We start from the raw sequence: 27,569 nt of genomic DNA, 5'->3' as shown, positions 1-27,569 counted from the left end.
TAATTTACTCACCTGTGAATTGGGTCCACCTCTTCCTAAAAGTAATGCTGTGGGTTTCACTTTACTATTCCTGTTAGGATATAAATGTATGCGTGTCCCCAATTGGGTCTTCCTTCCCCTGACTTGCTGTTAGCCTGTCCAGAATAAGTCTGCCATAGGTTATTCTTAACCTTAAATTGCCGATAGCTCCTTTTAAAAGTATATAGATTTTACTTACCTTGGGGTAGCTGTGTGCCATCCTAAAATAGTGTAATGTTATTGCTGATCTTAGACGGTTTTCCACTGAGCTGAAAAGCAACTGTAATTGTATATTACACCAAAAGGTCTTACCTAGTAGTGTGTGTTAACATAAATGTAGTTATAAGTTCCTACTGTTCCTTGAAAGAGTGTTCCTTCGTTCAGAAAAGTAGAAGTTTGGTTTACTATGTCATTTCTTTGTTGAGCGTCAGGGTACAACTCATAGGGTCTACTACCCTTGTATTACAGAAAGTAATCTAAACGTAACTTATGGTTTTACTCCCAAGAATAGGTGTGACCTATACTGAATGTGTATGATGAGGTTTGACTTCCTAGAATTACGGTTGGGTATTCTGAAAAAGGTTATGTGCTTTGGTCGGACCTTCCGTGCATAGTGGTGTGTTTTTATGAATGTTTGACTCTATAACCAGTACTTACCCCAAGACTTAACTTGGCCTGCTTGTATTTATAATAAACGTTTACTATTTTATAATACCTCTGGTTGTCAGTGTTTCTATTGAATCCTTGGTGTACTACAGGTTATATGTATTTCCTACAGGGCACTCTGCCTCCTAAAATAAGCCTGGATGCTCCGTCTACGCTACCATATACGCAGATGGTACAGCCTTATACTAAGAGTGGAGTCTTGTACTGTCTCAGTTGAATGGTTTTACTAAGCCTTTAGCTGGACTTCAGAAAAACTGTCCTAACAGCTGACAGGACGTGATCCTTGTGCACTGTCCTGGATTGGTTTAACTCCACTTTTCGGCAAAAACCAGGCCGTCTAGATGAACTTGTTCAAACTGACTCCAGATCTCCTTCCGAGTCCCCCAAGGCTCCATCCTCTCACCAATCCTTTTGATCCTTTACATGGAGCTTCCGTCTTCTGCAGGTGTTATCATCTCTGGGCCTTCCCGGGTCTGCGTATACATTCCTCTCTCACTGTGGCTCATCAAGTACACGCTATTCAACATACTCGTCCCAGTCGATTGGCTATTTTGATTTGAAAAGACATGTCCGTTTCCTGTAAGATAATGGCATCTCTGAGGAAATTCTTCATCCCAGGCTTGATATTTAAAGGTTTCTGGTATTTGAGAGTATCCCATGTAGGCCACAGTGCACAGAGCTTTAGGGAGTTCCTCATAGGAATGAGAGTCATGTCCCCAAAGGGGGATACTAACCTGGTGAGGTCACACTTGCTTCAACCGCTAGGGATGGTGTTGCAGATGAGTTTCACTTCCATAACCTCACAGGGGGTGGTGGCCTTCCCCTTGGTGAGAAGGGACGAATTCCCTCAATTAATTACAGCACACTCCTCAAAGATCCCAATATAGCCATCCACCAATACGCAGATTGTACATGAGAGTAAATTGCGCGCAGGACATAATTTGTCTGCACGATTACCTCGCCATTGTCAAGTCCTGGGTGTCAACTGCCTACATAACACTAAACCCATCCAAGATTGAATTTGTCCTCATCGGTCCTCCCTCTAAAAAACAACTTGTTAAACAATGACTTAATGATCTGCGCCTAGAAGGATTTGATCAACAGCTCTCAGACGCAGCAATATTCTTAGGCTTCGCCATTGTCGGAAGCAGAAACACATAGTCAAAAAAGGCCCAAACAGTCTGCGTCTGAATCTCCACCCTTCCCAAAATCAAACCCTTCATCCCACTGCAGGATTTCCCGGCTGTAGTGCAGGCCCTTGTGGTCTGTTACTTGGGGGAAATGCCCTCTTGGTGCTCACTTGGCTTCTCTAAAAGTAGTCCACCATGCTGCAGCATGTCTTATTATGGGTGCATGGAAATTTGGCCAAATCACCCCATCCTACACAAACTACACTGGCTTACTCTCCAGGCCAGGATATTGTTCAAGACTGCATGTAGCATCGACAAAACAGTCACAAGTAGCAAAACAGGTGCCTGGCGGCTAAGCTTCACATATCCGGTGGCATACGCTCCTCATGCAGCAAATCGACCAAAAGGCTTGAATTACAACTTGTTCGCAAAGAGAGGAGCTGCAAACCATCCTCCTTTTATCACTCACCCACCCTTTGGTACTCAATCCCGGTGTCGACTTGGAATGACCTCACAATTCTCCAAATTGCAAATCCCTCAAAAGATGGCTTTTTCAACAACACCTGACCAAGGACTAATTCCAATGGACTTGCATACTGATGCAAAGACCTCAACTATAGTACTGTGCTGTTTAAAAATGTCAACCCAAAGGTAGGCTACCCACACTTTGTACAGTGCTGCGCTAGTCTCGAGCTAGGTCCACCTTCACTAAGCTGGACATACAATGAGGAATGTATATCTGCAAGTAAAACTGTATGATTCCTATAATAATGTAACAGTATTTGGAACAATAATACGTGTCAGATTCTAGGAATGTAGAATTCTTCTAGTCTGCTATAGGCATGCATATAGATTTATTTTTCAAATTGTTCTGCAGCTTTTTTCCTGTGATTTTTAAATGAATCATTACCCTCCCTACCCTGCATAGCCTCTTCTCGTAGTCGTCCCACCTCTGCCTTCCATACTCCTACGTCTATCACTATAGCTCCCATCTCATATTTTCTCACTCCACATCCCATCTATCCATTTGTCTTTTGTCACTCATTCTCACACGCGTATTTTTCTGGTTGGTAAACAGTCTATATATAATTCTTGACGTGTTCAGTTTCTGTAAGTTTCAACACTGAGGTCATGCTTCTGCACAATGTTATTGGATTGGAGAGGCATCACTGCACTAAGACAATCTTGCATGTACGTTGATTTCAGATATTTCACTGTTTTATTCCACACATACAGTTCCTCTCACATAGAGCTGAAAAAAGGTCTTGGTGTAATTTGACGAGCACTAAAACAGAAATGGGAAGGGATCCAATGATATGCATTGATACAGAAGTCCATGGTGATGTAAATCAATCAAACGAGGTATCAAAATACAGATTCAGGGAACTCTCACAGCATGCATGAAACATAAATGGTTAATAGATTTAATTAATAAATGTCTAGTCAGATCAGCCGAAGGGATCTAATCAAATTGCAACACCCACTTTGTTTAAAAATTCGAGTAAAAACATTTGTTTGTTTATTATTTGTAATGTGCAGGCATACCCTCGGGTAACAGTGTGCAGCATTTACATGAGATTGCAAAGCTTAGTAACAACAGTACGAATTATGTACATACACATATAACACATATTTAGAAATGACAGGAATATATACATATTAACAAAGGGCTTTATATTTAACTGCCCCTTTTTAATTGGACACCAGCAACCTTTTGCAGAAGCAGTTAGATAAATGCTACAAAAGTGTACAGTTTAAAGCAAAGTACACTAGGGTTTAACACCGTTCTCATATTTTAATTTCTGAGACACAATCTTTTGCGTCTCAACTCAAGATCAACAATAACATAACAAGACGTTGCTTAGTCTAATTATCGAAAGTCTTTCCGCCCCTTTGACTAAGTTAGGAAAACAAATTTGTCATGAATCTGTATTGGATCCCTGTCCTCAAATGATTGACATATTCCAACAACCAAATGAGACGTGAAGTCAGGACAAGATTTTCACTTTATTTCCCAGGTGGGTGTGAATACTTATCTACAAAGACAGAATAAATCAGTTCCCCACTAAATACTCACAGAAACTGTAGATTCTGAAATTCCGGGCCTACAGCAGTTAAAATAAATACATATCAGTCAGCAAGTTACCCATTGTAAATAGGCTCATTAATCATTGAAATGCTTATGCATTTGAAATAAATACATATCTGTGCATGCTATTATTTGACTTGTAGACTAATTAGTCAGGCTTATTCGCAAACAACCTATCATCACAAGTGACTGCTTGAGCCATGTTTCACTACCACCGCGCTCTCTGACTCACCCTTTTACTTCTCAATAGGCTTCTTTTATCTGACCAATTTACCACAACTCACAATTAATTTGAGGAAACGGTTAAACAATTTTTCTGTTTCTACCACCGAAAAAACACCTCGGAGTTAATCAGAACTGAAATAACTAACAATAAAAACAAACAATGACATACAGTACAATATAAAACAAAGCTACGGGAGCCAACCCATTTAATACTCCAATATCATATTATTTGGAGTATGTGAGCACTTCTTTAATTTAACAGCTTCACAGTGGCAGTCTCCAATTAGGAACAGGCGATAAAAGTAGTTTGCATGTTTCCCTGTCAGCAATTACAGAAAATCCTCAACCTAGCCTATATGTGGTGCTGCTGCTCAAAGCAGCTCGAAGGGGCGTTTCTGCTCAAATTTAAAGGCACAAGTGTCACTGACTGTGAGTGCCTAAAACAGATTGTTACACTGTTGTCTATTCAGCCATACACACTGCATTGAACCCGTACAAGCGAAGACTGCTGCTGGAAGCTTTAGTCCCATCAAAGACGGACCCTTAGCTAGACATGGTCTTTGATTGTTTATTTTATAATCATATTTAACTATACCCCAGCAACTCCTGCTCCACCCACCCGTTCCCCTTTACCAACTTTAACAATGATGGCACAGGTATATAATGGAGGAATCCACGCAAATCCTGTATCTCCGGATCACAGTGATTCACACATGGACTGAACCCGTGAGTGTGGTCTCCCCCAGCATAGTGGCTCCAGTTACTAGACATTGGCAGTGTTCCTAGGAAGGTCAGGGACAGACCTCTTTACTTGAAACAAAATCAATGATTAATGTAAATGAAGTCCCATAATGCTTGTCCTACTTGGTTCTATCACAACTAGAGCAGTCCTTATTCCATGGAATTCTCAAACATAACCCTCATGCAGGCAATTGAATTTGTCAGTAACTTTAATTGACTAATAATCAGTCTGACCTCCAGGGAGATGCAATCCAATTACAACATCCTCTTTGGTTACCAATTCATATAGAAAACATTGACAGTAAGTTGAGGTAAAATTTGACACCTCCAACATTTGTAAAAACAGTCAGAAAATGCTGCATAATTTCACAGGTTAAATCAAGGTACATGAGGCTTAGCATCATATTGCAATTGTATCACCCAAACTGTTACCCAACTGTTACCTCTCTCCTAAAAATTGCAAACAGAACAAGCCCTAGCCGTCTTAACATTGAAAACCTTTCCTTTTTGGAAATGTTAATTACCAGGAGAAAGGAGTCGTTCTCATGGGCTCAGAAAGAGCTGGAACCTTTAGTTTGTCTTTCCGTTGTAGTGATGGGGAAAGTAGGCAGCTTTTGACCACGACTGTTGTACTCGACTGACATCCGGACTGCCCCAGTTATAGTTTTTGTTAGGTAGGGGAACCACCTTCGTATAGGGAAAGATAGGCATTTCATTTATGTTAAAAATAAAAGCACTATAACAATTGCCATCACTTGGTCAGTCTCCTACTTCCTGAAACGCCACACTGTGAGAACCACATGTGTTTTGAAACAGCAGTTTAATGAGGACCCTGAGGGGTCCAGTCTGTTGCACTTTGTTCCCTAGTGCCACAACATCATAAGCGTCCACATACATATCCTCAAACTACCCGCCACAAATGAAGCTCTCTGAGAGACCATGTCCTGTATTTCAGAACACAAGGCTCTTAATGTCCTCACCATACATCGCAAGGACATGTATGCTTCCCACGCATCTTTTGGGTAACTGACCCACGTTCTTTCTGCTCGAAATCATCAAGCTAGGAGCTAAGTAAAAGTATGAATAGCATGCTCAATACCCTTTTTGATATAGTGTCCTTTTTAGAAAATGTCTTACTTTCCCTAATTGTCACACCATCACTTATTGGGACCCTGCTACCATGTATGAGACATTCTCTTCTCTTTCTCAGAAGGGGAAGCCCTTTTTGCTGGCAGCAGACATTGGCTGCGGTTCAGGACAGTGCACCCGTGTCCTTGCTCCTCACTTCGAGAAGGTGGTTGGAACGGACATCAGTGAAGCTCAGATCAAAGAGGCCAAGAAAGTATCAGGCCCCTCCAACATTTCTTACTGGTAAGTCATTTTTAATTGATCAACTGTGCAAGATATGCTGAAGTAGTAAGGGATGAACTGGATTCAATACAAGGCCGAACTGGGTGGTTTGTGCAACCAGAGCCTGATCGGGATTGCAGTTCTTCAAAAAATAGATCTACATGTGTCTTTGAAAAAAAGTCACAATCTCCATCCTGCCATCAATTCTGTACTTATTTTCCAGGTGCATTTCCAATCTATTTCTTCACTTTGCAGTGGCATTCTTTTCCTGTTAAAATCTTCTGCGTTGAGTCTTGCCTGGCGAAAGGCTAAATGAATGCTTCATTTCATGCCCTCTTTACTCTTTATCCACAGCGTTTGCCCTGCAGAGGAGCTTCCCTTTGAAGATGCCTCTCTGGATCTGATAATGGCGTCTTCGGCTGCGCATTGGTTCAACACTGAGAAGTTTATGAAAGAGTCGAACCGTGTCCTCAAGCCTCGTGGTTGCATGGCTCTGCTGACCTACACGCAACACATAGAGATCCATGCCAAGGACTGTACGGAAAAGCTAACTGCCATCTTTAATGAGGTGAGCACACAAACAAAAAGAAGGGTCCTTGTAGAGGTTATCTTTCCAGTTTGAAAGCATGACTGTTTGTGCAGCAAGCATGGTTCTGAATATTAGTTTCCAGTGCAAAGGTTTTAACCGAAAGTTTCCCCACTCCCCCAAACTGTGATAGGGGATACCCCCCCTACAGCTCCCACCTCTTCCCATCTGATGATGCCTTACCCAAACCTACCATCTACATTTTGTGACAAAAAGCAGTAAAATAATTATCTGTGAAAATGTGTTGCTAAAAGTCTGCAAATCGAAAACGTATGTAGCCAACACAACTAAACACCCTGAACTGAAGTTGCAAGTGGTCAAAAACCATTTGCACATGGCAGTGCACCTGACCGTATAGGCCACATTCTCACATTCATTGGTGTTTTTTTCGGTTGGAGGAGCGGGGAGGAGAGGGGAAACTTCGGCCTATGAGTGTCAGTTCAAAGTTGCAAACTGATTTTCCATCAGCTGGCTTTCATTTATGTTTTGAGGACAAAAGTGATTTGTTTGGGTGTTTGAAACATACCTACCTTACACAATGTCTACAACTCATAACAATGTGCATCTGATAACCTGTGATGGCAAATTCCTTCCCCTTTGTTAAGGGTAATCACTGCACACAAGAGCTGAACAGATTGCTGTAGTCTTCATTGATGTGGGATGTGATATTTTACGAGGGTACTTAATCTGGTTGTGACCTGGTAAAAAAATCAATCTTGGCCTTAAATGGCTGATCCTTGGTTATGGGCACCAATACAGACTCCATGTTGGCAAGACCCTGAATAAAGGGAGAGACTTTGACCGTGCTCTAAACAGCCAAAATGTAGGTGGCAGCAATGTGCCAGCAAGCACTTATGTGATAGTAACTCGTAAAAGATACCAAAGGTGGGTCCCTGATTAGCTTACTCTTAGATGGAGGACTTGAACTATGCCTTGGCTAGTAGCAGCAAGATGAATTGTGGCTCCACCCGCACCCAGCTAAGAAGTGGTGTCTCTTTAGATGTGAAACACTATGCCACTTCAGAGTCACAAGTCTAGAATGTCAGACAGATATTGCTTGTCTTGAAACTAGCATTGCGTAACTGTCCGTCATCATTTACTTTCTGTCAGGAATGAACTATTTCACAATTGTCATGGTTACTCAACCCCATCATCATTGGTCTCTGAGCTCACCCAGGCAGAATTCACGACAGATGGGCCCTTTCTGAGGTCAGTTTGGAGGTTAGGACAAGGACTTGCATACACTTTGAATCTGTCTTGCCCGCCTTTTGAAAAATGAATGCTGTGAATGCTCTTTCTCCCTAACCTAATAATCATAAATGCTCTTAGGCAACCACTTCAACTCTCCTCTGCACTCCATTGCCCTTTAGCACTCTGAAGCAGCCTCTGGGTAGTCTTGTGTTTTAGATCAGCAAAGTAAGATTGATGATGCCTGCTTTTCTGTTCCACTTGTCCTTTCCGAGACCCACCCCTTTCTTTTCATCCCCCCCACAACTTGTAGAAGTAGAGAATTAATAATGTTCTATACATATGACCCCCCCTAACCACAACGATATTGTTAGGAGTTCTTGAAACATTATTAGGGGCAATTGGTAATGATGTTCCGGTGATATTGGGTGGTGATCTCAATGCCAAGGTTCCACCATTGGATGCAAATACACTACACAAAGTGAGTTCTTCCCCTTCAGAGAAAAAATACCAAAAGGGTATATCATGGGCAAACTTCCTATATTCAAATGATTTTATTATGCTTAATGGCAAATGTATGGGAGATAGTCAAGTCATGAGTGGTATACGAGGATGTGCGGGAAGTGTACCTCTACTATTATCTATTTGTGAACCAATTGGCATGGGAAACAATTGTAGATATGGCAGTGTGTATAAGAGAAGAGTTATCATATGACACTATGTGTACTGATTCAGTATAGTACTGGCCCAATAGATAAGGTCAATCTTGGGCACTTAACGGTCAATAATGGCCTGAATTCAGTGATATGGAAGGCTGCACGCCTTGAAAAAAAAATACTTGGATTGTGATTACAACTTTGACTGAGTTTTCTGAACATAGTGTGGCTCGACATGAATCCTCTTCTGAAGATATACTGGAGGTTTCTGAGAGGCTATGACCATTTTGCAATATTAGATGCATGCTAACACCAAGAAGGAAAACGTGGGGACTCAATACATCTTGCCACATAGAAATCATAAACACACATATGATAGTGATTTGCAAAAGGAAAAGAAGTCATTGAGCCAGGATATTAGACTAATGGTAAACAATTCTCTAAAAGTGGTGTGTCCAAGTACCTATGTTGATTTAGGGGACATGATGATAATGCAAAGGAAAAAAAAGTATGAAAGATGGTTATGTGCCCATTTTAAGACGAAAGAAAAACAGCTATGGATGGATGTAATTGTAACGGAATCTCAAAAGAATGGCAGGTCCTTCTGGAAGCTTATTAATCCTAATAAAGGAGATGGGGCACTTCATAATGGGACGTCTTGTTCTGATTGGGAGAAATACATCAGAATATGTTAGTCTAGTTGGAGTGAGGGGGAGGGTCATGTAATGTATGTAACTTGCAGAAATAGCAAATATAATAAGGAAGTTAAGTTCATCCCGAGCGGCAAGGCCAGATGGCACATGCAATGTCCTACTACCACTGGACCCTGATTTGTGGGCTAAGGCTATGTACTGTCTATTTTTAGAGATCAGGCGCTCTGGGAGAATACTGCCCACTTCAAAGAGCATTATCTTACCAATATACAAGAAGGGGGGAAAAGGAAGAAACCTTCTAATTATAGGCTCCTTGTAATGCTGAGTATTCCCTCAAAAATATTCGCAAGAGTCCTGCTACAGGAACTTAATGTCTGGAGTGATAATGTGTCTACACTTCCTTACAACCAGACCGGTTTCGGGAAGGGTGTTCAAACATCTATGAATGAAGTCTAGGAAATCTAAATGGGTAATCAATGATAAGGACGTTGAAATAGTCAAAGAATACAAATACTTGGGGGTTGTGATTGAGGAACGGTTGCAATGGAAAGGTCACTGGGAAATGGTATATGGAAAAGTAATGTAAGTGACAGGTGTTATAAATGGATTTGTTGGTAGAAATGATGGATACTCTGAATACTTTACTGACTTTATATAAGGGCAAAATAAGGTCGATATTACTGTATGGTGTCAAAATATGGGGATGGAAATTGCCAAGAAAGGAAGATATTCGAATCTAATGTCTTGAGAAAGATGACTACCATCATGTCTGCCAATTGAATATCTGGTGCTTGAATGCAATTAGACAGCTGTGCCACCATGGTAGAGACGGGGACCTTGTTACAACGAGTTTGGCAGGCTTATTAGTACCAAGAAGTCAAACTAAAGAACTGAGTGCTGGGGCAGGTAAAATCTCTTATCGATAAATGACAGTCTGAGAAATTGCTGTTTATCATTGGTAAATATAAGAGGGTAACAAAAATGATACGTTATGAATGTTTGAAAGAACAAACCATCGTTGGTTTAGCTGAAAAATCTAATAGTGGGATGTTCCCAAGTAGCTATTTGTTTAATAGTGACTTACCCACTTATATGTAAGCCTATCCACACTGTCATATTGTGAGGAGATATATGGCTATCAAATTCAATACTCTTGCCACTCTGTGGGGTAATGGTAAAAAAAAAACTTAAAACACTTGGTGGTTGAGTGTTATAGTCTTGATCCAATTAGGAGACCATATCCGCTACACTATAATAACCAGGTGGGAATCTCTGATATGGACATATTGTGGGAAATGTTTATGACTGGGAATTAATTTAGTTTGATGTTTTATAATGTGAAATGTGTTGATTTTATACTTGAGGTATTTAGAGACTTAAGTGTGGGATGTTAATGTAGATCTCATGATCTGGACTATGTATTGTGGGTATTATTCTTTTATCTCTTTCTTTTTTTAATTGATGTATTGTGACATCTGTGTAAACTTGTAATTTATGGTTGCAATGTGTATAACGTCTTTCATAAAGACTGTATGTATGCAATAAAAATAAAACAAAATAAAGCTTTTAGTATATGATTCCTAAATCTTAACATATAGATGTTATTGGTCAGCTTTGTTATGTTTAACTACTTTCTGATCTCTATACAGGGACAAGTGTGATTTAAAATGTTACATTTGGACACCTTTTTCCCAGACCTTATGGGGGGAACCTTCTCTAACACTGCCTTATAGGAGTTGGGCTTGCTCACTACAGTCACTTGCAAATTGTAATATGGAGGCTCTTTGGAAAAACATTTCTCGTGCTTCTTTAGGAACCACATGCATCTTCCTAATACACAAGGAATACGCATTGCTGAACTACCTGGAACAACTATTTAGAGCTATTAATAAATGTATTCAAATAAGGCCTCTTGGGAGCACAAATCCTCTGTTTTAAATGCAGTCAAAGCTTTCCTCCTTATAGACGAAGTCCATCGGATCTTCAGCTTTCATCAATTTAGCATCAAAACAAATCCTCTGTTTTAAATGCAGTCAAAGCTTTCCTCCTTATAGACGAAGTCCATCGGATCTTCAGCTTTCATCAATTTAGCATCAAAATGCCTCTTCTGCTTAAGCTCTAGAATGTCCTGTTAAACCACATATAAACTTTAACTTTGGGGTTCCCTTGAAGGCTCAAGAGGAGACACTTCACTGATCAGAACCTTACCGTCATTTAACCTGTTCAAAAACAAAGCCACGCTTTGGCTAGCTACATCTCACTAACAACCGCTCTTCTGATGCTGGACGGGCCACCTGGGACCCAGCTTTGCTTTGCTCCGGCACTACTGTTCTGCTTATTGCCCTGATTTGTAACGTCAATTGTATATTTTGTTTACAATCTGTTGGTACCATTGTGATGATATGTCATACCTGTAATGTTCTGCCAAGATATGCGCCCGGTTGCCCTTGGGCCTGGTCTGTGCTATACAAATAAAACAATACAAATTGCCTCATTCAGAGCCAAGGAAATGGGATTAGGAAATGCAGAACACAAGGCAGAGTGTGCCTCAGGAAGGCCAAGTTCCAAGCGAAGGTTCTTAACCAGAGGAAATGCAAGATATTTATTTCCCTCCCCATCTTTTCTTTAAGGTCAGACGGGTAGAGTATAAAAGTAGAGGTACATCAAATGTGAACAAACCAATCGAAAATAGGATTTTGTGTGCAGGAACTAAAATAAGCTCTGGGGTATTGGCCATCACACAGCAAATCGGAGCTACCTCTGGGAAATGAGGATCTACTACCTAGAAAGTTCCACATATAATTTCTGCATAACATTAGCCTTCTGGCCATTACATTATAGGTATCTTTATATGGCACTATTTGCCCTGCGGCCTGAAAAGTAGCTCCAGGTAGCTGATGGTGTCAAACTAACCAGGCTCTTCTAAGCTACAAACAGGAGCTAAATATTTCACAGCTCCTCGAAAATTCAAACCATGTGAAACGTTTGACAACATGTTCAGTTGAGGTTTTAATGAGGAGCACTGAGAAAACCCACAGGAATGTAGTAGGACAGAAGCAATCAAACTGTTCCTTCATTTAAAAAGAATATATTTAAATTCATAGCCAAACTACCCCAACTCTTCCTTCTAAGGATAGAGTTGATGCATGTTTTTACAAGGTCAGGCTCCATTATTGTTAAAATAAGTAATTGTTCGCTTTGAACTATACAACTTGTTTTATCACTCATACTGTGCACTTGTCAGGTCGTAAGACAGCCACAAAGGAAGTTCTGGGGCACTCTAACCTTCACCCACACATTTCACTCCCTCCACGCCATCCGGCTCCAAGATCTCCGCCCTCATTTATCCCTCCCAGCACCTACCAATACAAATTACATGATTGTCACTTTGCGGATATGCTCAGTCCGTCCTCTTTGAACATTTCAAGACTTGTTTCTTTGGGGTTGGTGATCAAAGGGGCACTTGGTTTTCTGGAATTTGGGGATCTTAAGGTTTAGTCAGTGATATAGGCTATATATCGTGGTCACCCTGGAGTGAGCCGGGTCATGATTTGGCCAGTGTAAGATAACATGCACCCCAAGCACCGGGCTGTGATCGCGGCCTTGTGAGGCACATTCCTCTTGGGTGAAAAACACATATTTGCAACACTGTTGGAACAATGAATTGATGTTGTGGCGATTGGGGGTGTGAACTGTCCTCCTGGGAGCTCGGGCATGGCTGGGGATTTGTGTGGTCTTGCAAATTTGGGCCTAGTGTATGCAATGCTGTGTTTACCGCGCAGGCTTTCCCTTATATATACCTATGATTACTAATACCTACGCTGAATAGTGATGCCGCTTGCGCTTTAAAACTGCATTATGTAGTTAGACTATATTTAGTTACATTAAAATGGGGTCCTGTTAAAAGGGGAGGCATCCCTCTCGCTGTCCCTCCCCCCCTCTGGCCCATTATAGCGCCTCAAATGCATCTTGCCTCACTCTAAAATGCCTAGAGGGGTGGGACTGGGCTGTCCTCTTCCTAACAGCAGCTGCCAGGAATGCATGTGCAACCATTGAACCTGCCCTATGCCCCTGAAGATCAGGTGCTTCAGTTTTCTTGAGACTGGTGCAGCAAGTGCTCATGTTTTAACTATGCATTTGTCATGGTGCTTTATGAAAGAGGGGGCTCTCTGATTACAAGACTCTCCTTACAGATACTTAATTACCTGCATTATTTCATATAATAATCAAAACTTAGGGCTGTCACACACTCGCCAGATGGCATTCTGTCAAATCCTGAAATACCCTGGTAAATGTCTTCTTCAAAAGATGAATATATTTTATGTGCAGTGTAGGGGAGGCATGCTATCACAAGTATGACACTGACACAATAGGTACAATTTGTAAAACCTTTATTGAAGTTTCTGGGGTTGGAAAAACTCCTACTTTTCCCTATAACTAAGATGGGAGTAGTCTCCACCATCAAACGATAAACAAAACAGTACTAGTGGAGTCTGTCAAATCAAAATTGCCTATGCTAATAAAACCTAATGCCTGCCGTATCTCTTGTCCAAAAGAACTGTATGAAGGAGAAATGTATGTAAAGGGAAAATCGGTGTTCAAAAGAATAAATGTGGCTGAATCAGTTCTCCTCAACACGTTAGACCACAGAGTAAGGCGATCCCTGTAAGCAGAATGACACACTCTGGCTTGGGTTTTCAACACAAGAAACAGTTCCAAAACGTGGATCGTGGCCCACCTGGCCTGCCACGTTAAAGGCTCTCTTTCCAGACCATCCAAATAATGTTTCAACAAAAAGTTCACGTAGGACCCCCTCTGTCGGGCTCGGACCTTTTCAGAACAAAGTTCAACAAGACTTGCAAGGGGGCTCCCTTCCCCAAGCTTATTACACTTAGTCTCCCTCAGTCGGGCTCAGACCGCTTTCGGATGTCGAAGACTTTCGAATGTGCGTGGCTTCTTTACAGACCTCAGCTGGAACGCTCCGACTAACAGAACAAGGTTCAACTTTCACTCTCCCCTTCTCTGAGAGTTAATTTTGCTTACTTCGCTTTTGCAGTTCATTCGCTTTATCGTTACAAGTAGTGCACCTTTCACAGAGACTTTCGAGTAGGCAACTTTGTTTTGCCAGACCACTCTGTTACTCAGTATCCTTACTTCAAAGTTAATTCACAAGTCTGCCTTTCTTCACGTCTCATCCACATGCATGTAGCCTTTACTTGCGATGTAATGTTGCCACTTCAAACTTTCTTTAACACACACCGGTCTCTCAGGTCGCTTGCAAACTCACTAGCTTTGTGCATTTCTTTCTTGGTTTTACGATTTCCAATTCACGAGTCAAGGTTAGAACCACAGGCTTTGCCTCGCCTCTGCAACCCTGCTGTTTCCCTCGGAGGGTCGCTGGCGTCCTTGAAACACAATGCAGCTTCTCCATGTGTCTTTCACGACCTGTCGGAGGCAACGACCTCCAGTAGCGAACTCTTGGGATTTTCCGACCCACTGCTCTCGTCCCTTGGTCCGTCGCCCTGCTCCAGTATGTTTGACTTCGCCTCAGACGTTATGCTTGTACTCGTGTTGTGCCTTGCTCAGAGTGTGTCTGTAGGTTCTGCCTTTTATGCATGTGAGGAGAGCCAAATGGTATCAGGGGTATACACTAAAAGTCTACTTGTAATTACTCTTACTTTGGAGGCAGGGGAAGGTTAAAGGCATGCAGTAGTGAGGTACAGCTGATGGAGATTCATTGCAAAGGGGTGGAGTAGGCAGATTGGCCATTAAACAAAGTGGGCAGCATCCAAACTTCCGGCCTGTTATCCTGCTAGTTTAGGGATGCCTTGCTCCATGGGCCTTTGTGACGGGGCGATTTAACAGTCTCTGCGGGAGTCTTCTTTTTCTCAGACAACGCTTTTAAGCAGAGAGCAGTACACAGTCGTGTTTGTGGAGAAGAATGTATTCATAAATACATTTAGAAATGAATCTTAAATGGCTCTCTTTCACCAAGAGTGCATACGGTGTTGTAAAAATGCAAACACCTCTTGCCTAAATTGCTTACTTTTGGAGAGTATTGTGCATGTGCAGAGCTAAGAAATGTTTCCAATTCCTGGTTTTTGCTTTGTATTCTGGGACTTCTAGTGCTTTATTTTTAACTATCCCAGATTGCAAATGGAGGAGCAGGAATGGACAGGCTATTCACTCCGAACATAGGGTGCGTCCAGAGCTCAACTCTTCTCAATACTATATGATTGTTGGCTTTTTTTCTAAACCGGATATGCTGCATAATCACGTTGGCTTCAGACAATTTAAGTTTCATTAAGGCCTCATTACAATCTAGTCAATTGTTTGCAGTGAAATGTCGCTAGCGCTAATTACCACCACTATCAAAGTATTTTTTTTTTAAACTGTCTAATTGCTGAAAACCACTGGCCCATTGGCAATGATAGTGGCATGAATACCACTTGCTGCAATTGTTTTTCCCTTTTCATTCCAATGCTTCTATTGATAGTGATAATGTGCACTGTATAGCATTGGTTTATAGCACTACTGTACATTCTCTTGTCGGTGCACAAAAGCATTCTTTCTGACCTGCATGTATTACATGAGAAGGATGGTGAGAGAACGGGAATCGGAGTTTCACTCTTTATCATCCCTTTTCAATATCCAAAAGACAACAGTTCTTTACTGTTCTGAAGGGAAGCATTAGCACTTAATCACGCAAAATCAGACCAACCGCTGATGGACTAGGCGATCAGGTAAGAAGACCGTGTGTCATCCCTTCTGAATTACCTAGGGGTGTCCAGTTAGGGGCTTACCAATTAAGGGCAAGAACAGTAAATGGTGAAAACTAGACGTTGACCGGCCTCTCTGCCTCATAGCCTATGAGCCTTTGCTTTGCTGTGTCCTTCTACTTGTCTGCAAGTACTCATTATTGCTTCTTCTTCGCTTCAGTCTCACTGTGCACTTCTCACGCCATCTCTTTTTTCCCCTCCTACTTCTCCCTACACTCAGAACCATCTCAACTCTCTTCTCATTCCTATCATCTCCTCTCCTCAACGCCACCTCTCTTCTACCGCCATTATTCTTTCTATTCACAAAACCTACTCCAACCCTAACTTCTATTACACTTCCTTCCCTCGCATCTCCCGTCAGCACCTCTCGATTTCAAATACTCTGCGTCGCTGTGCTTCTACATCTCACCCTTTCTATTGCTCTTTGGCATGCACAGTCTGTGCAATAAAAACTCCTTTACCTCTGACTTCTTCCTTTCTTCTTCTTCTCTTAACCTCATTTCCCTTACTGAAACTTGGATCTCTCCCTCTGACTCTGCAACCCATGTTGGCCTTCATAACCCTGCCTACACCTTCACTTACTCTCCCCGACCGACTAAAGAGTGGTTATAGTACGGTTTTCATCCTCAAGACTTTCTATCTACCCTACTCCCCAATCTCCGAATAATTCTCCCTCATTCAAATGCACTCTCTCCACAATCACTGTACCTTTTGGCATACATATTATCTTTCTGTCATTTCATCGACACCCGTTTTTACAACAAGTGTTTTTCCACAGAATATTTACAGAAGAAACTTTTTGAAATTTGTTTTATATTATTTTTGGGCGGTTTCCCAAAGAATTCACTAACTTTAACACTGCTCCTTATGCTTCCTTCTTACCCTCACTCCTTAAATCCTGCACTCAACGGCCCTGGATTCCACCTCTCATCCGCACCCTAAAAAAAAAAAACAATGTGTTAAAAGATTTGTACTTGGCAAGGTCAAGGCACTCCTCTGTTTTCTATCTCACTACCCTTCGAAACTATTCCTCTAGTCTTGCCTCTGCCAAACGTGACTTATAATACTTTCTCATTTCATATCAAGCTACCCAACCTAGGCGCCTCCACAAATCTCTCAACTCAATTCCCTCACTTCTAACCCCACCTCCATCTCCTATATCTTTCTGCAAATGATCTTGCTCTCTACTTTACTTCTAGAAGTTCTACCATTCACAATACACTCGCTACATGCCTTCTATCAACTCCTCCTGCTCACATTTCTCCACCACTCGTACCCTCTTCTGCTACTATGTCTTCCTTTGCCCCACCAATCCTGATGAGGTTCTTGCCCTGCTCCTCAAGGCTAGCCCTTTCTATGCCCCCAGGGTCCCAGCACATTGTGATGCACATAGCTCCCAGTGTTGCTCCACATCTTGCTTCCCTCTACACTCCTATCTGGACAATGCCAATGCTTATTCCAACTCAGCCATATGAAATTATATAAAAATTAAAAAAAAAACAAATCCACTTTTCCCTCATCCTCCAAGAAGGCTACTGTCATCCCTCTTCTTAAGAAACCTGGTCTAGATCCCAACTGTTCTGCCAAACTTCAGCCTGTCTCTCTTCTACCACACTATTCCAAAATCCTACAGCAAGTAGTATTCAATCGACCTGGCGTTCCTTGATTCTCCCAACCTCTGGGACCCTATTCAATCGGGCTTCAGACCATAGCATTCTACCGAGGCGGCTCTCCTCAATGTCAGCAACTTCATCTCTTCCACTTGTCATGCAAACCTTTCATCTATTCTTAGTCTTCTCAACCTCTCTGCTGCCTTCGATACTGTTCACCATTCTGACCTTTTCTCTACAAGAGATATGGCCCCGCTTGGTTTGCTTCATACCTTATACCCAGACACTTTCAGGTGTCCTGGAACAGCCTTACCTCCCCACTCAGCCTCCTCCCTGTTGATGTTCCTCAAGGGTATGTGCTTAGTCCACTTCTCTTCACACTTTATACTTCAGCTCTTGGCACCCTGATCTCCTCTTGCAACTTCTCCATTCAACTCTCCATTCAACTCTATGGAGTTTGGAGTTTGGAGGTGTATGAGTGGTAACTTGTTTTGAGGGTGTTGCAAAAGTATATGGTGAGTAGTCTGCGTATGTTTCTTATCATTAGAAAATTGGATTTAACATTATTCTTAATGTTAATTTCTACAGAGATAGTTTTATAATCTGTCTTTATCGATTAATTCAACAAAAGAGGACAGATTGCAACGTCCGTTACATTGAAGGTTTTGCACATAGAGATTTTTATCCTTCTGCTCACATCACAAGAGAAGATGGTTGTCGAGTGATTCGGAAGGGCCTTTGAGAGCAGGTGAGCAGCACTTTGCTCTCCCGATGTCCACATGTTCACCCTCCCCTAGTCACATTCCCAGCCCCTTTGCATTTGGCTGTGGGCCAGGAAGCCTGGCTGAGCAGGGAGAGCTTAAGGACACTGTTCGGGAGCTGGCATCCTTTCCTGTCCACCCTTGCCCTTTGCTTGGCATTGGGGCCAAGAGCCAAGCAGGAGAGAGGGAAAATATAAATTTCACTCTTCTGCTACCAGTGCAAAGGAGCCGGAGAGGTATGCAGCACACATTATCGGGACCCATTATTGTTCTTGTTATTTTAATTTTGTTCCTTCTTCAAAGCATTTTGTACAAAAATGTTTTCTTTGTTGTAACATTTCTTATTGAAGGAAAATCTTGGATATAACAGCAACTGATACTAATAAAGTGACAACATAAAAAGGCATGCCGTCTGCATCTGTGTATACAAGATTACATCATGAAGAAATTGTTTCAATTTGCTGTCTTATTTATTGGCCAACAGTCTTTGTACTTTTTCTATTAAGTTTCCCTCATCCTGCCCTTTGCGAGGGAGGGGGCGGTTTCTCCCCATGTCCACATCTTATCCATTTAGGCCTACCTCTACTAGCCTTCAGTTTTTTCTCATCTTCTTTGTAGCTATTCAACTAGAACACCCGTGGAGTAAACCATCAGTATTCAGAAAATTGATTTAAACTGCATCAATCCGACCAGGCAACAGTTGTCTCAGTGCTCATCACCATGCTCGTTTCATACCAGCCTTGACATGATCACTCAGTTCTGCAATCTTAGTCTCTTCACACAGTGTAATCAGTTAGCGTGCATACTAATATCCTCTCTGCAGGACAATCCTTTAGTGCACCCCTGATTATCTCCCTTCCAATATGATCTCTACCATTGTCCTCAAGAAACCAGTTAAATGTTCCCTGGCTTTCTCAGCTCCAACTACTCAACCTCTTACCAGTAGTAAGCGCCTTTCTAACCTTATTGCTGCAGAGATTTTGCAGTACTGGAAAAAAGTACAAATTGACATTTTCTGTATAATATTGACATTATTGTTGAAACATATTACAATGTTACAACAATAATGACTTGGTCTTACTGCCCACTAGTATTTTATATACATATCATGAATACAAATATATGTTGACTTTTTATTACCATTGCTATTTATGTCAAATACATAGTTGTACACAACAATTATACTCGGCCCCAATGCTGGTATATTTATCCCTAAATCTTATATTCTCTTATTGGCTTTGCCTTCACATTAACCTATTTTTTAGATATGAACTTATTCTAATCGGTCTTTCTTTCCAACATGTTTTGGTCCCTTCCACTTTTTCTCTGACCACCTTCAGTGGTATATTTTGGGAATGTTTAAAAAGCTTCTACTGTGTTGCATTTGTACTGTGATCTCTGTAAGACGATATACAGAGAAATGTAGTGTGTGTCTATATGCATTTTGAGGTAAAAAAAAATGTAACTCATTAGTCTAACTTCATATACCTTGTCTTGATATCCTACTTGAACTCCATAAGTAGTTCTATACTTCTTAGACAAACTATGTATTTTCATTTGCGTAGGGATCCTTTTCTCATTGTTCTCAGGAAGCTGACTATGGAGATGCATATTGGTAGCATGGTCAAATAAAGCACAATATTTGCTGTAGTTCTCTTTTAGATTATTATTTGGATTGTTTCGAATTTTGTTTGGTACATTTTGACCTACCTCTGAGCCATATTTATCTTATTTAATGGGAAGTCCAAGATTAAAAATGTTTTCATTTAACCTACAGGCAGAAGATAGTAAAATGGGCTAGCGTGATTCTACTTAGTCTTTCAAGATCTGTTTTTCGTTTTGATACCATCTACTTTTTTACCCCAAAGTATCTTGTAGAGTTACTCCTTACCTTTTGTTACTTCCCTTTTGCATTGTTGTACTTTATCAGTGCTTAGTTTCTCCCACTTTTTCCTGCAAAGCATAAAATGTTTTGTTTACATATTTTTTATGTATCCTAACAAATGATCTCTCAATGAATCCTTCTTTTTCAGATGTATAGCTATTGGTCTTCCCATATCTCCTTTATGAGATTATTTGACTAATTTCTTATTATTCCTGTCTGGCTTTTAAGCCCCCCTCTCTTCTTAAAGTTATTGCTAGAAAGAAAACACAAATTACTCCAGCATGGGGTCTGGAATGGATTCACATGCTCATGAATATTCCCCATCGTCAGGCTGGGAATCCTCGGTAAAGAAAAAATCAGTTTCATTTCTGAACTGTCTTTCTAGTAGTAACCAATCACTGGTCTCTGGGTCATACTGCCCCCAGCCAATGACTGCTATCTCCCTAAGCCCCTCCTCTGGCAGCCATCCTCAGATTTTTACCGCACGTTCAAGTGTTGGGAGTCCTCGTGCTATAGCTCTCGAGCTTTTACTGCATTTTTTCAAAGAGTTTAATCTAATTTATTTGGTCAATCGAGCCTCGAGCTCCACCGTTTCTACTTCCGATCAACGGGGACCCGTTTTGGAATTTTCTACGCCCCTCAAGGGCGGAATTATCATCGAGTTCTCACTTCTTGGAGGATTCCAGAAGATCTTTGAGGCCTACCCCACGTGGACATGGCCCAGGACAAAGGAAACACGACACCTGGATCCAAGCTGTTGAGGAACTGCCCTGGATGCGGACTACAGAATGTCTTCAAAGAGGACGAGCATTCCCGATGCCCCTACTGCCTTCACGAAGACAAAACGCACGTGGAGAAGGACTGTGCGTTTTGCAAGAACATGTCGGAACGGACTATGAAGGATCGGCGTATCCGCCTCACCAACTGGCTGGAAGGAAAGAACCCGGCAGGTGAGAAGAAGTCTGAGCGGTCTTCTAAGTCCTTTGAGGGCGCATCGGCAACAGGGGCCCCACAAAATGCAAAGCACAGCGGGCACCGGGAGCGCCAATATTGGTTAGGCTCCTTGTCTGCCAGGCAGGGCACACTTTCACCAACGCCATCAACCACGAGCCAATGCTTTTGTTCGGGGAAGAGAAAATTGGAGACACGGGTAAGCTTCGGGAGAAGTCCCAGTCGATCCCGACAGAGACAGCCAAGGGGGAGCGAGGCGGTGACCCTCCCCCCAAGGTGAAGGGCACAGGCGCACCTAAAGTCGTGAAGGCCCTGATTCACCCGGCTAAGGCCTCTATTGAGGGAGTCGTGGCGGCCCTTGTGAAGCCTGGGGTGGCTACCCCAGTGGAGGCGACCTCGGGGCATAGAGTTTCCCTGCCACCGTGGAGTGAATCCTCTTTTCAGCCCATCGATAAGACCCCCGTGAAAACCCTAGTGGAAAAGGGGGGGGCCCGGTGGCCATCACGGACACTGATACATCCTCTGAAGAGGAGCTGGCTGGAGTCGCAAAGATACTGGACAGAAAGTTCGAGGAGGTCCGGTCCCATGGGAGGGATCCCGATGAGGCGGACGAAGAAAGCGACGGTGGTGCCGACAAGGGGCTCGTGGAGGAGGAGGATTCCACTCCCCTGCCGTCCCGCCTGTCGCAGCCGACACCTGGGCCACAGGACAACTCGGGAGCAATCTTGATGACGATCCAGGCCTTGTGTACGGAGATGAGGACGATGTTGCCCTTACCTCCAACGCACGATCCAGCGGAGCATGGACTATCGGGAAGTCCTCCAATCAAGCAGAGGAGAACTCGCCACCCCCCCCCCCCGCCTTTCCAGCCTTCATGGCTTCGCAGCCTTCATCTCCATCACCTGACCCGAGGGATGACATGGGAACAGAGACGGCCACAACGGGGACGGATGAAGACGGTGGTGACGACGGGATGGGCCTTCCATCACCACCTCCTCGGGCCTCCCCGAAGAACAGAAGAAGGAAGGTTTCCTCTATCAACGGCGTGAGGCCAAAAGGAAAACGGTCCTCTCGGTCCTATTGCTTGACGACATCTGGGAAGAGGGGCTTTCGCACCTGAAGAACCCGTCTACGACTCCTGCCAAGAGAGACCGGTACGAGAAGAAGTACCGAGTCCCGGATTCCGCCCCCATGTGCCTTAGGGCGCATCCGACCCCGGATTCGGTTGTCTCGGCGGCGGCCAAGAAGAAAGCGGCAGGGGCGATGACTTCGACCTCCCCGCCGGACGCCATGGAATGACGGGTCATCTCGTCCGATCACCGATCAAAGCGGCCAACACCCTCACGATTGTGACAGGGAGCTGTGGTTTAAGATCGCTCCTCTGCTGGACTTCCTCCCACACGACAAGAGGGCTGAGGCCCTGGAGATCCTGCAGGAAGGCGCGGTGGCTTCGGACCACGCCATAACGGTGGCCACGGACATTGCTGACACCGGTTTCCGCCAGATGGGCAATAGTGTTTTCCTTCGCCGGTGTGGATGGCTTAAGGCAACAGATTTCCACCAGGACGTGCCTTTCGACGGGAACAACCTGTTTGGCAAGACAGTGGACAAGTCGGTGCAGGCCACCGAGGTAGACACGGAGATGGCCCGGTACTGGGAGTTTTGCAGCAACGACGGCTGCCCTTTCAAATCTCCGGAGGCAAGCAAGGTGCCTCCAAAGGATTCGCCGGTGGCTCCTCCATGTACAGCCAGGCGGCCCGCTCCTCGTCTCAGGAGGCCTACAGAGGACGCAGCAAGTCAGGGGGGATCTCGTCGTCGCCAAGGAGGCTAAGGCGGCAAGGTCACTGCCAAGCAGGACTGAACCGGCTGTAGCGTCGGGCTCCCACCTGAGCACCCCGATGGGAGGCCGGCTGGCGAAGTTCGTCAGCGTGTGGGAGTCCATTTCCACCGACCGACGTGTGCTGGATGCCCTGGCCCGCGGACAAACTCTCGAGTTTATAAAGAAGTGCCCCCGCATTCCACCTGTGGCCAGGAAGGAAAACCACGTCCCTCAACTGCTGCTGGAAGTAAGGGCGATGCTGAAGAAAGGAGCCATCGAGCTCGTCCCAAAGAGGCTCCGGAGTATACTCGCGCTACTTCATCGTAAGAAAGAAGACCGGCGGTTGGCGTTTAAACAAGTACACCAAGTCCCAGAAGTTCGGGATGGTCACCCTCCAGTGCGTGCTAGGGCAGCTGGAGGAAGGTGACTTCCTATCGTCGCTGGACTTGGAGGATGCCTACTTTCACATCCCCATTCTAAAAGGACATCGAAAGTTTCTCAGATTCTTAGTCCAAGGGCGGCACTACCAGTTCAAGGCCCTTTCTTTCGGTTTGACGTCAGCGCTCAGGGTGTTCACCAAGTGCCTAGCACCAGTGGCGCGTGGCTGCGCCTGCAGGGGATCCACGTCTACCCCTATCTGGACGACTGGCTCATCCGAGCAAGGACAAGAGAACTTGCCGTCGAGCACACAGCGAAGACTGTCCAACTGCTCACGGATCTGAGATTCTCCATTAATTTTGTGAAATCCCACCTGGTTCCATCGCAAGTCGCTCTGTTCCTGGGAGCCATACTCGACATAGTGGCGCGAGTGGCCTCCCCGTCGGAGGAAAGGACGAAGGCCATCCTGGGCAAGGTGCAGCGGCTGTCGACCATGGATGTGGCCAAGGTGAGGTCCATAAAGTCCCTTCTCAGCATGATGTCCTCGTGCATCTACCTCGTGCGCCTGTGCAGGCTACGGATGCGTCCACTGCAGGAGTTCCTCAATGCCTGTTGGATGCAAGCGGCGGGCAGCTTCGAAGACAGGATCTCGCTCAACGAGACCTTCCGCCAAGCGATCCGGTTGTGGGGCACCCGCGCGCATTTGGCGGCAGGTATGGCCTTCCAGACCCCGGCACATCAAGAGACGGTGATGACGGAAGCCTCCCTGGAGGGATGGGGAGCGCACACCGGAGATCTCCACGCAATGGGCCTTTGGCTCCCGGAGGAGAGGTCACTCCATATCAACGTACTGGAGCTCGGGGCCGTGTTCTGGGCGCTCAGGTCGTTCCTTCCATCCCTCAAGGGCAAGGTGGTGAGGATCTTCACCGACAACACCACCACGATGTTCTACATCCAGAAGCAGAGAGGTACCAGATCCCCAGCCCTATCCAAGGAAGCGCAGGATCTGTGGCACTGGGCCGTCGCCCAGGGGATGTTTCTGGTACCCTTCCACCTGACAGGAATAAAGAACACCATCGCCGACTCACTCAGCAGGGAGCTGCGCTCGTGCCATGAGTGGGAACTGCGACAGGATCAAGTGGATCTGCTATTCCAACGATGGGGCAATCCCCAGATCGACCTATTCGTGACGGTGAAGAACACCAAATGTCGGAGGTTCACTAGCAGGTTTCCCCAGCTGGGGAGCATGGACGATGCCTTCTTATTCCCCTAGGACGGCCTGTTCCTGTATGCATTCCCACCGTTGCCATTGCTGCTGCGACTCATCGATCAACTCGGACGCTCCCAGTGCAGGATGATCCTCGTTGCACCGGCATGGCCGAGACAGATCTGGTTCCCGGACCTTATGGACATGTCAGAAACCCCCCCCCCTTGTCAAACTGCCGACAGACGCAGATATCCTCGCCAGAGAAGGAGGCGCCATCCTCCACCACGACCCGGGGTCGCTGAACTTGCAGGCCTGGCTCCTGCAGCACTAGAGTTTGGAAGGTACGATATCCTGGCGGACTGCAAGGAGGTGCTTGCAAAGGCAAGGGCGTCCTCAACTCTCAAGTGCTATGGACGTAAGTGGAAGAGGTTCTCTGTCTGGTGCCGCGCACAGAAGATTAACTTCCTGCGGATTACGGCCCCCCCCAGGTGCCGTACCTACCGTCGCTGGCCAATGCGGGGCTAGCGCACGCCTCCATCAAGATACACCAAGCGGCGTTCTCTTGCTACACCCGAACTCCGGGACGATCATATGTCGTCCCATCGCCTGGTGAAGGAGTTTATGAAAGGACTGTTCCGATCATTCCCGCCAGTGAAGGCTCCAGCCCCGGCGTGGGAACTCAACGTGGTGCTGAGCGGGCTCATGGGGCCGCCATTCGAGCCTCTGCATTCGGCACCGTTGAAGTTCCTGTTGTGGAAGACTGCGTTTCTTGTGGGCATCACCTCCGCATGACGATTGGGAGAGATCCAGGCCCTCTCCTGTAAACCTCCATTCATGACTTTCCACAAGAGGAGGGTGGTGCTGAGGATGCACCCCTCCTTCATGCCCAAGGTGCCGTCGGACTTCCATCTCAACAAGCCCTTTGTGTTACCTGTTTTCTTCCCGTCGCCTTTGTCGCCGGCTGAGAGGACTTAGAACTTCAGCGCTCTAGCCACATCCAAGGGAGTATAAAGTGGACCGCACGAAGAGCCTTCGGAAGACATCACAACTGTTTGTGAACTTTGGACTTGTGAACCAAGGGAAGGCCCTCTCGAAGGCTTCCATTTCCAGATGGCTCTCCGGCTGCATCATGCAGTGTCATCGGTTGGCAAACCCACAGTTGCCCGGCCGTCCGAGAGCCCATTCAACCAGAGCGATCGCTGCTACCACGGCGTTCCTATCTGGTGTGCTCCTGCTGGACATCTGCAGGGCTGCTATGTGGGGGTCGACGCACACCTTCACGAGGTTCTACTGCGTCGACCGGGATTCCAGGGAGGAGTCCAGAGTCGGCCAAGCAGTGCTGCGCAACCTGTTCGCCTGAAGGTGGGCCTGGTGAGGAGGTAAGAGATGCTTAATGTTGAGTTGATCAAATGCTTGATGATGAGCCTTGCCACCTCCCATGGTTGTGCATGTGTGTACTGCTATATATTCTTGTATTCATGAGCATGTGAATCCATGCCAGACCCCATGCTGGAGAAGGAACAAGTTACTTACCTGTAACTGTTGTTCTCCAGCATGGGTCTGGCATGGATTCACATGTGAACCCTCCCTCCTACCCCTCTGCGGCTCTTCACTTGGTCCTACTGCCACTTTACGTGCCACCAAATCTGAGGATGGCTGCCAGAGGAGGGGCTTAAGGAGAGGGCAGTCATTGGCTGGGGGCAGAATGACCCAGAGGCCAGTGATTGGTTACAGTTCAGAAACGAAACTGATTTCTTCTTTACCGAGGATTCCCAGTCTGACGGGTAATATTCATGAGCATGTGCATCCATGCCAGACCCATGCTGGAGAACAACAGTTACAGGTAAGTAACTTGTTCCTTCAATAACTTTTCACTATTGATCACAAATGAAATTGTGCACCTTTTTTAACTTATATTTGTGGTAACTCGCCATTGGGGTGAACACACAAACAATGATGTCCTTCTAATGTACTGCTGCTGTTCCTTTTTCCAATGGCACACTAGAATAGAAAAGCTCTAGCCATTTTGGTTTATAGTCGCTCAACATGCAGACACGTGTTGATGTCATCACTACGGCTTCATATTTTGCAAATACATAATTTATTGTGGCCCAAACCCCAAGACTAGTATTTTCGTGTCAATGACGGGAGTCTTTGTAGTGACAGCCAGAGGGAGGAGGAGAGGTTACTTGGGCCTGCTTTTTCTTATCTTGCCGATCCTGATTTGCCCCCCTGATCCCCTGAGATTCCTCTTACCACCTCTTGGTCCTCCGTAGGGCCTACCTGGCCCTCCGGAACCTGCCTGTTCTTGGTTACACTATGATCTTCCTCACTCTTGGCTTTGCCACAACTATCTTCTTCCAAGATTATCTCCTCCCTGTCTTTCCCAACGTTTGATCCTTCCACTTTCCCATGAACCTATCCACCTCCTGATATTATGTGGTTCCAAACAGTGGGATGATAATATCAACTGTTATTTCATCGCTTAAATACCTGCAGGTTTGTAGTGCTATATAAAACTAGACATCATCATTATTATATTCCTAAGGCCTTCTAGTTCCTCTGCCTCTCTTAGTAGCTCTTCAATTAAGTTGATGTCCTGTGTCAAATTCCCTTGCCTTCCTTTGGCCCCTTCTATCACCTTTGGCCATTTCTTCTTAGCACCAGTCTTCCTCTAAGTTATTCCCTTTACTTTGGGTTGTACTACTCTCTTCCCTGTCACTACTGTGTGGAAGACCCAACCACATCCTGCAGTAATAAGCTCAACCTCCAACTTATCACTGACCCCACACCCGTTTAGAAGTAGCTCTGTCTTCTCACACACAGTTCTTCACACAGTGGCAACTATGTTTGTCCCGATATCGCAACCCCTACTGA

The 27,569-nt window shown here is 44.7% G+C and overlaps 1 protein-coding gene across 6 annotated transcripts in view; it reads left to right on the top strand.

Moving 5' to 3' along the window:
* The window catches only part of LOC138451751 (putative methyltransferase DDB_G0268948), a 336,692-nt gene that overhangs the window by 124,331 nt on the left and 184,792 nt on the right, over positions 1-27,569 (top strand). For all 6 annotated transcript variants that reach the window (XM_069604928.1, XM_069604930.1, XM_069604927.1 and 3 more), the window contains 2 exons: positions 6,080-6,240; positions 6,574-6,787. In XM_069604928.1, coding sequence (XP_069461029.1) covers positions 6,080-6,240; positions 6,574-6,787 — 375 coding nt within the window. The remainder of the gene's footprint in view (positions 1-6,079; positions 6,241-6,573; positions 6,788-27,569) is intronic.

The sequence above is a fragment of the Ambystoma mexicanum genome, chromosome 1p (assembly GCF_040938575.1).
Source record: "Ambystoma mexicanum isolate Mex_15411 chromosome 1p, UKY_AmexF1_1, whole genome shotgun sequence".
Lineage (NCBI taxonomy): Eukaryota > Metazoa > Chordata > Amphibia > Caudata > Ambystomatidae > Ambystoma > Ambystoma mexicanum.
The sequence above is the reverse complement of the archived record's forward strand: the minus strand, read 5'-3'. Positions and strand labels throughout refer to the sequence as shown.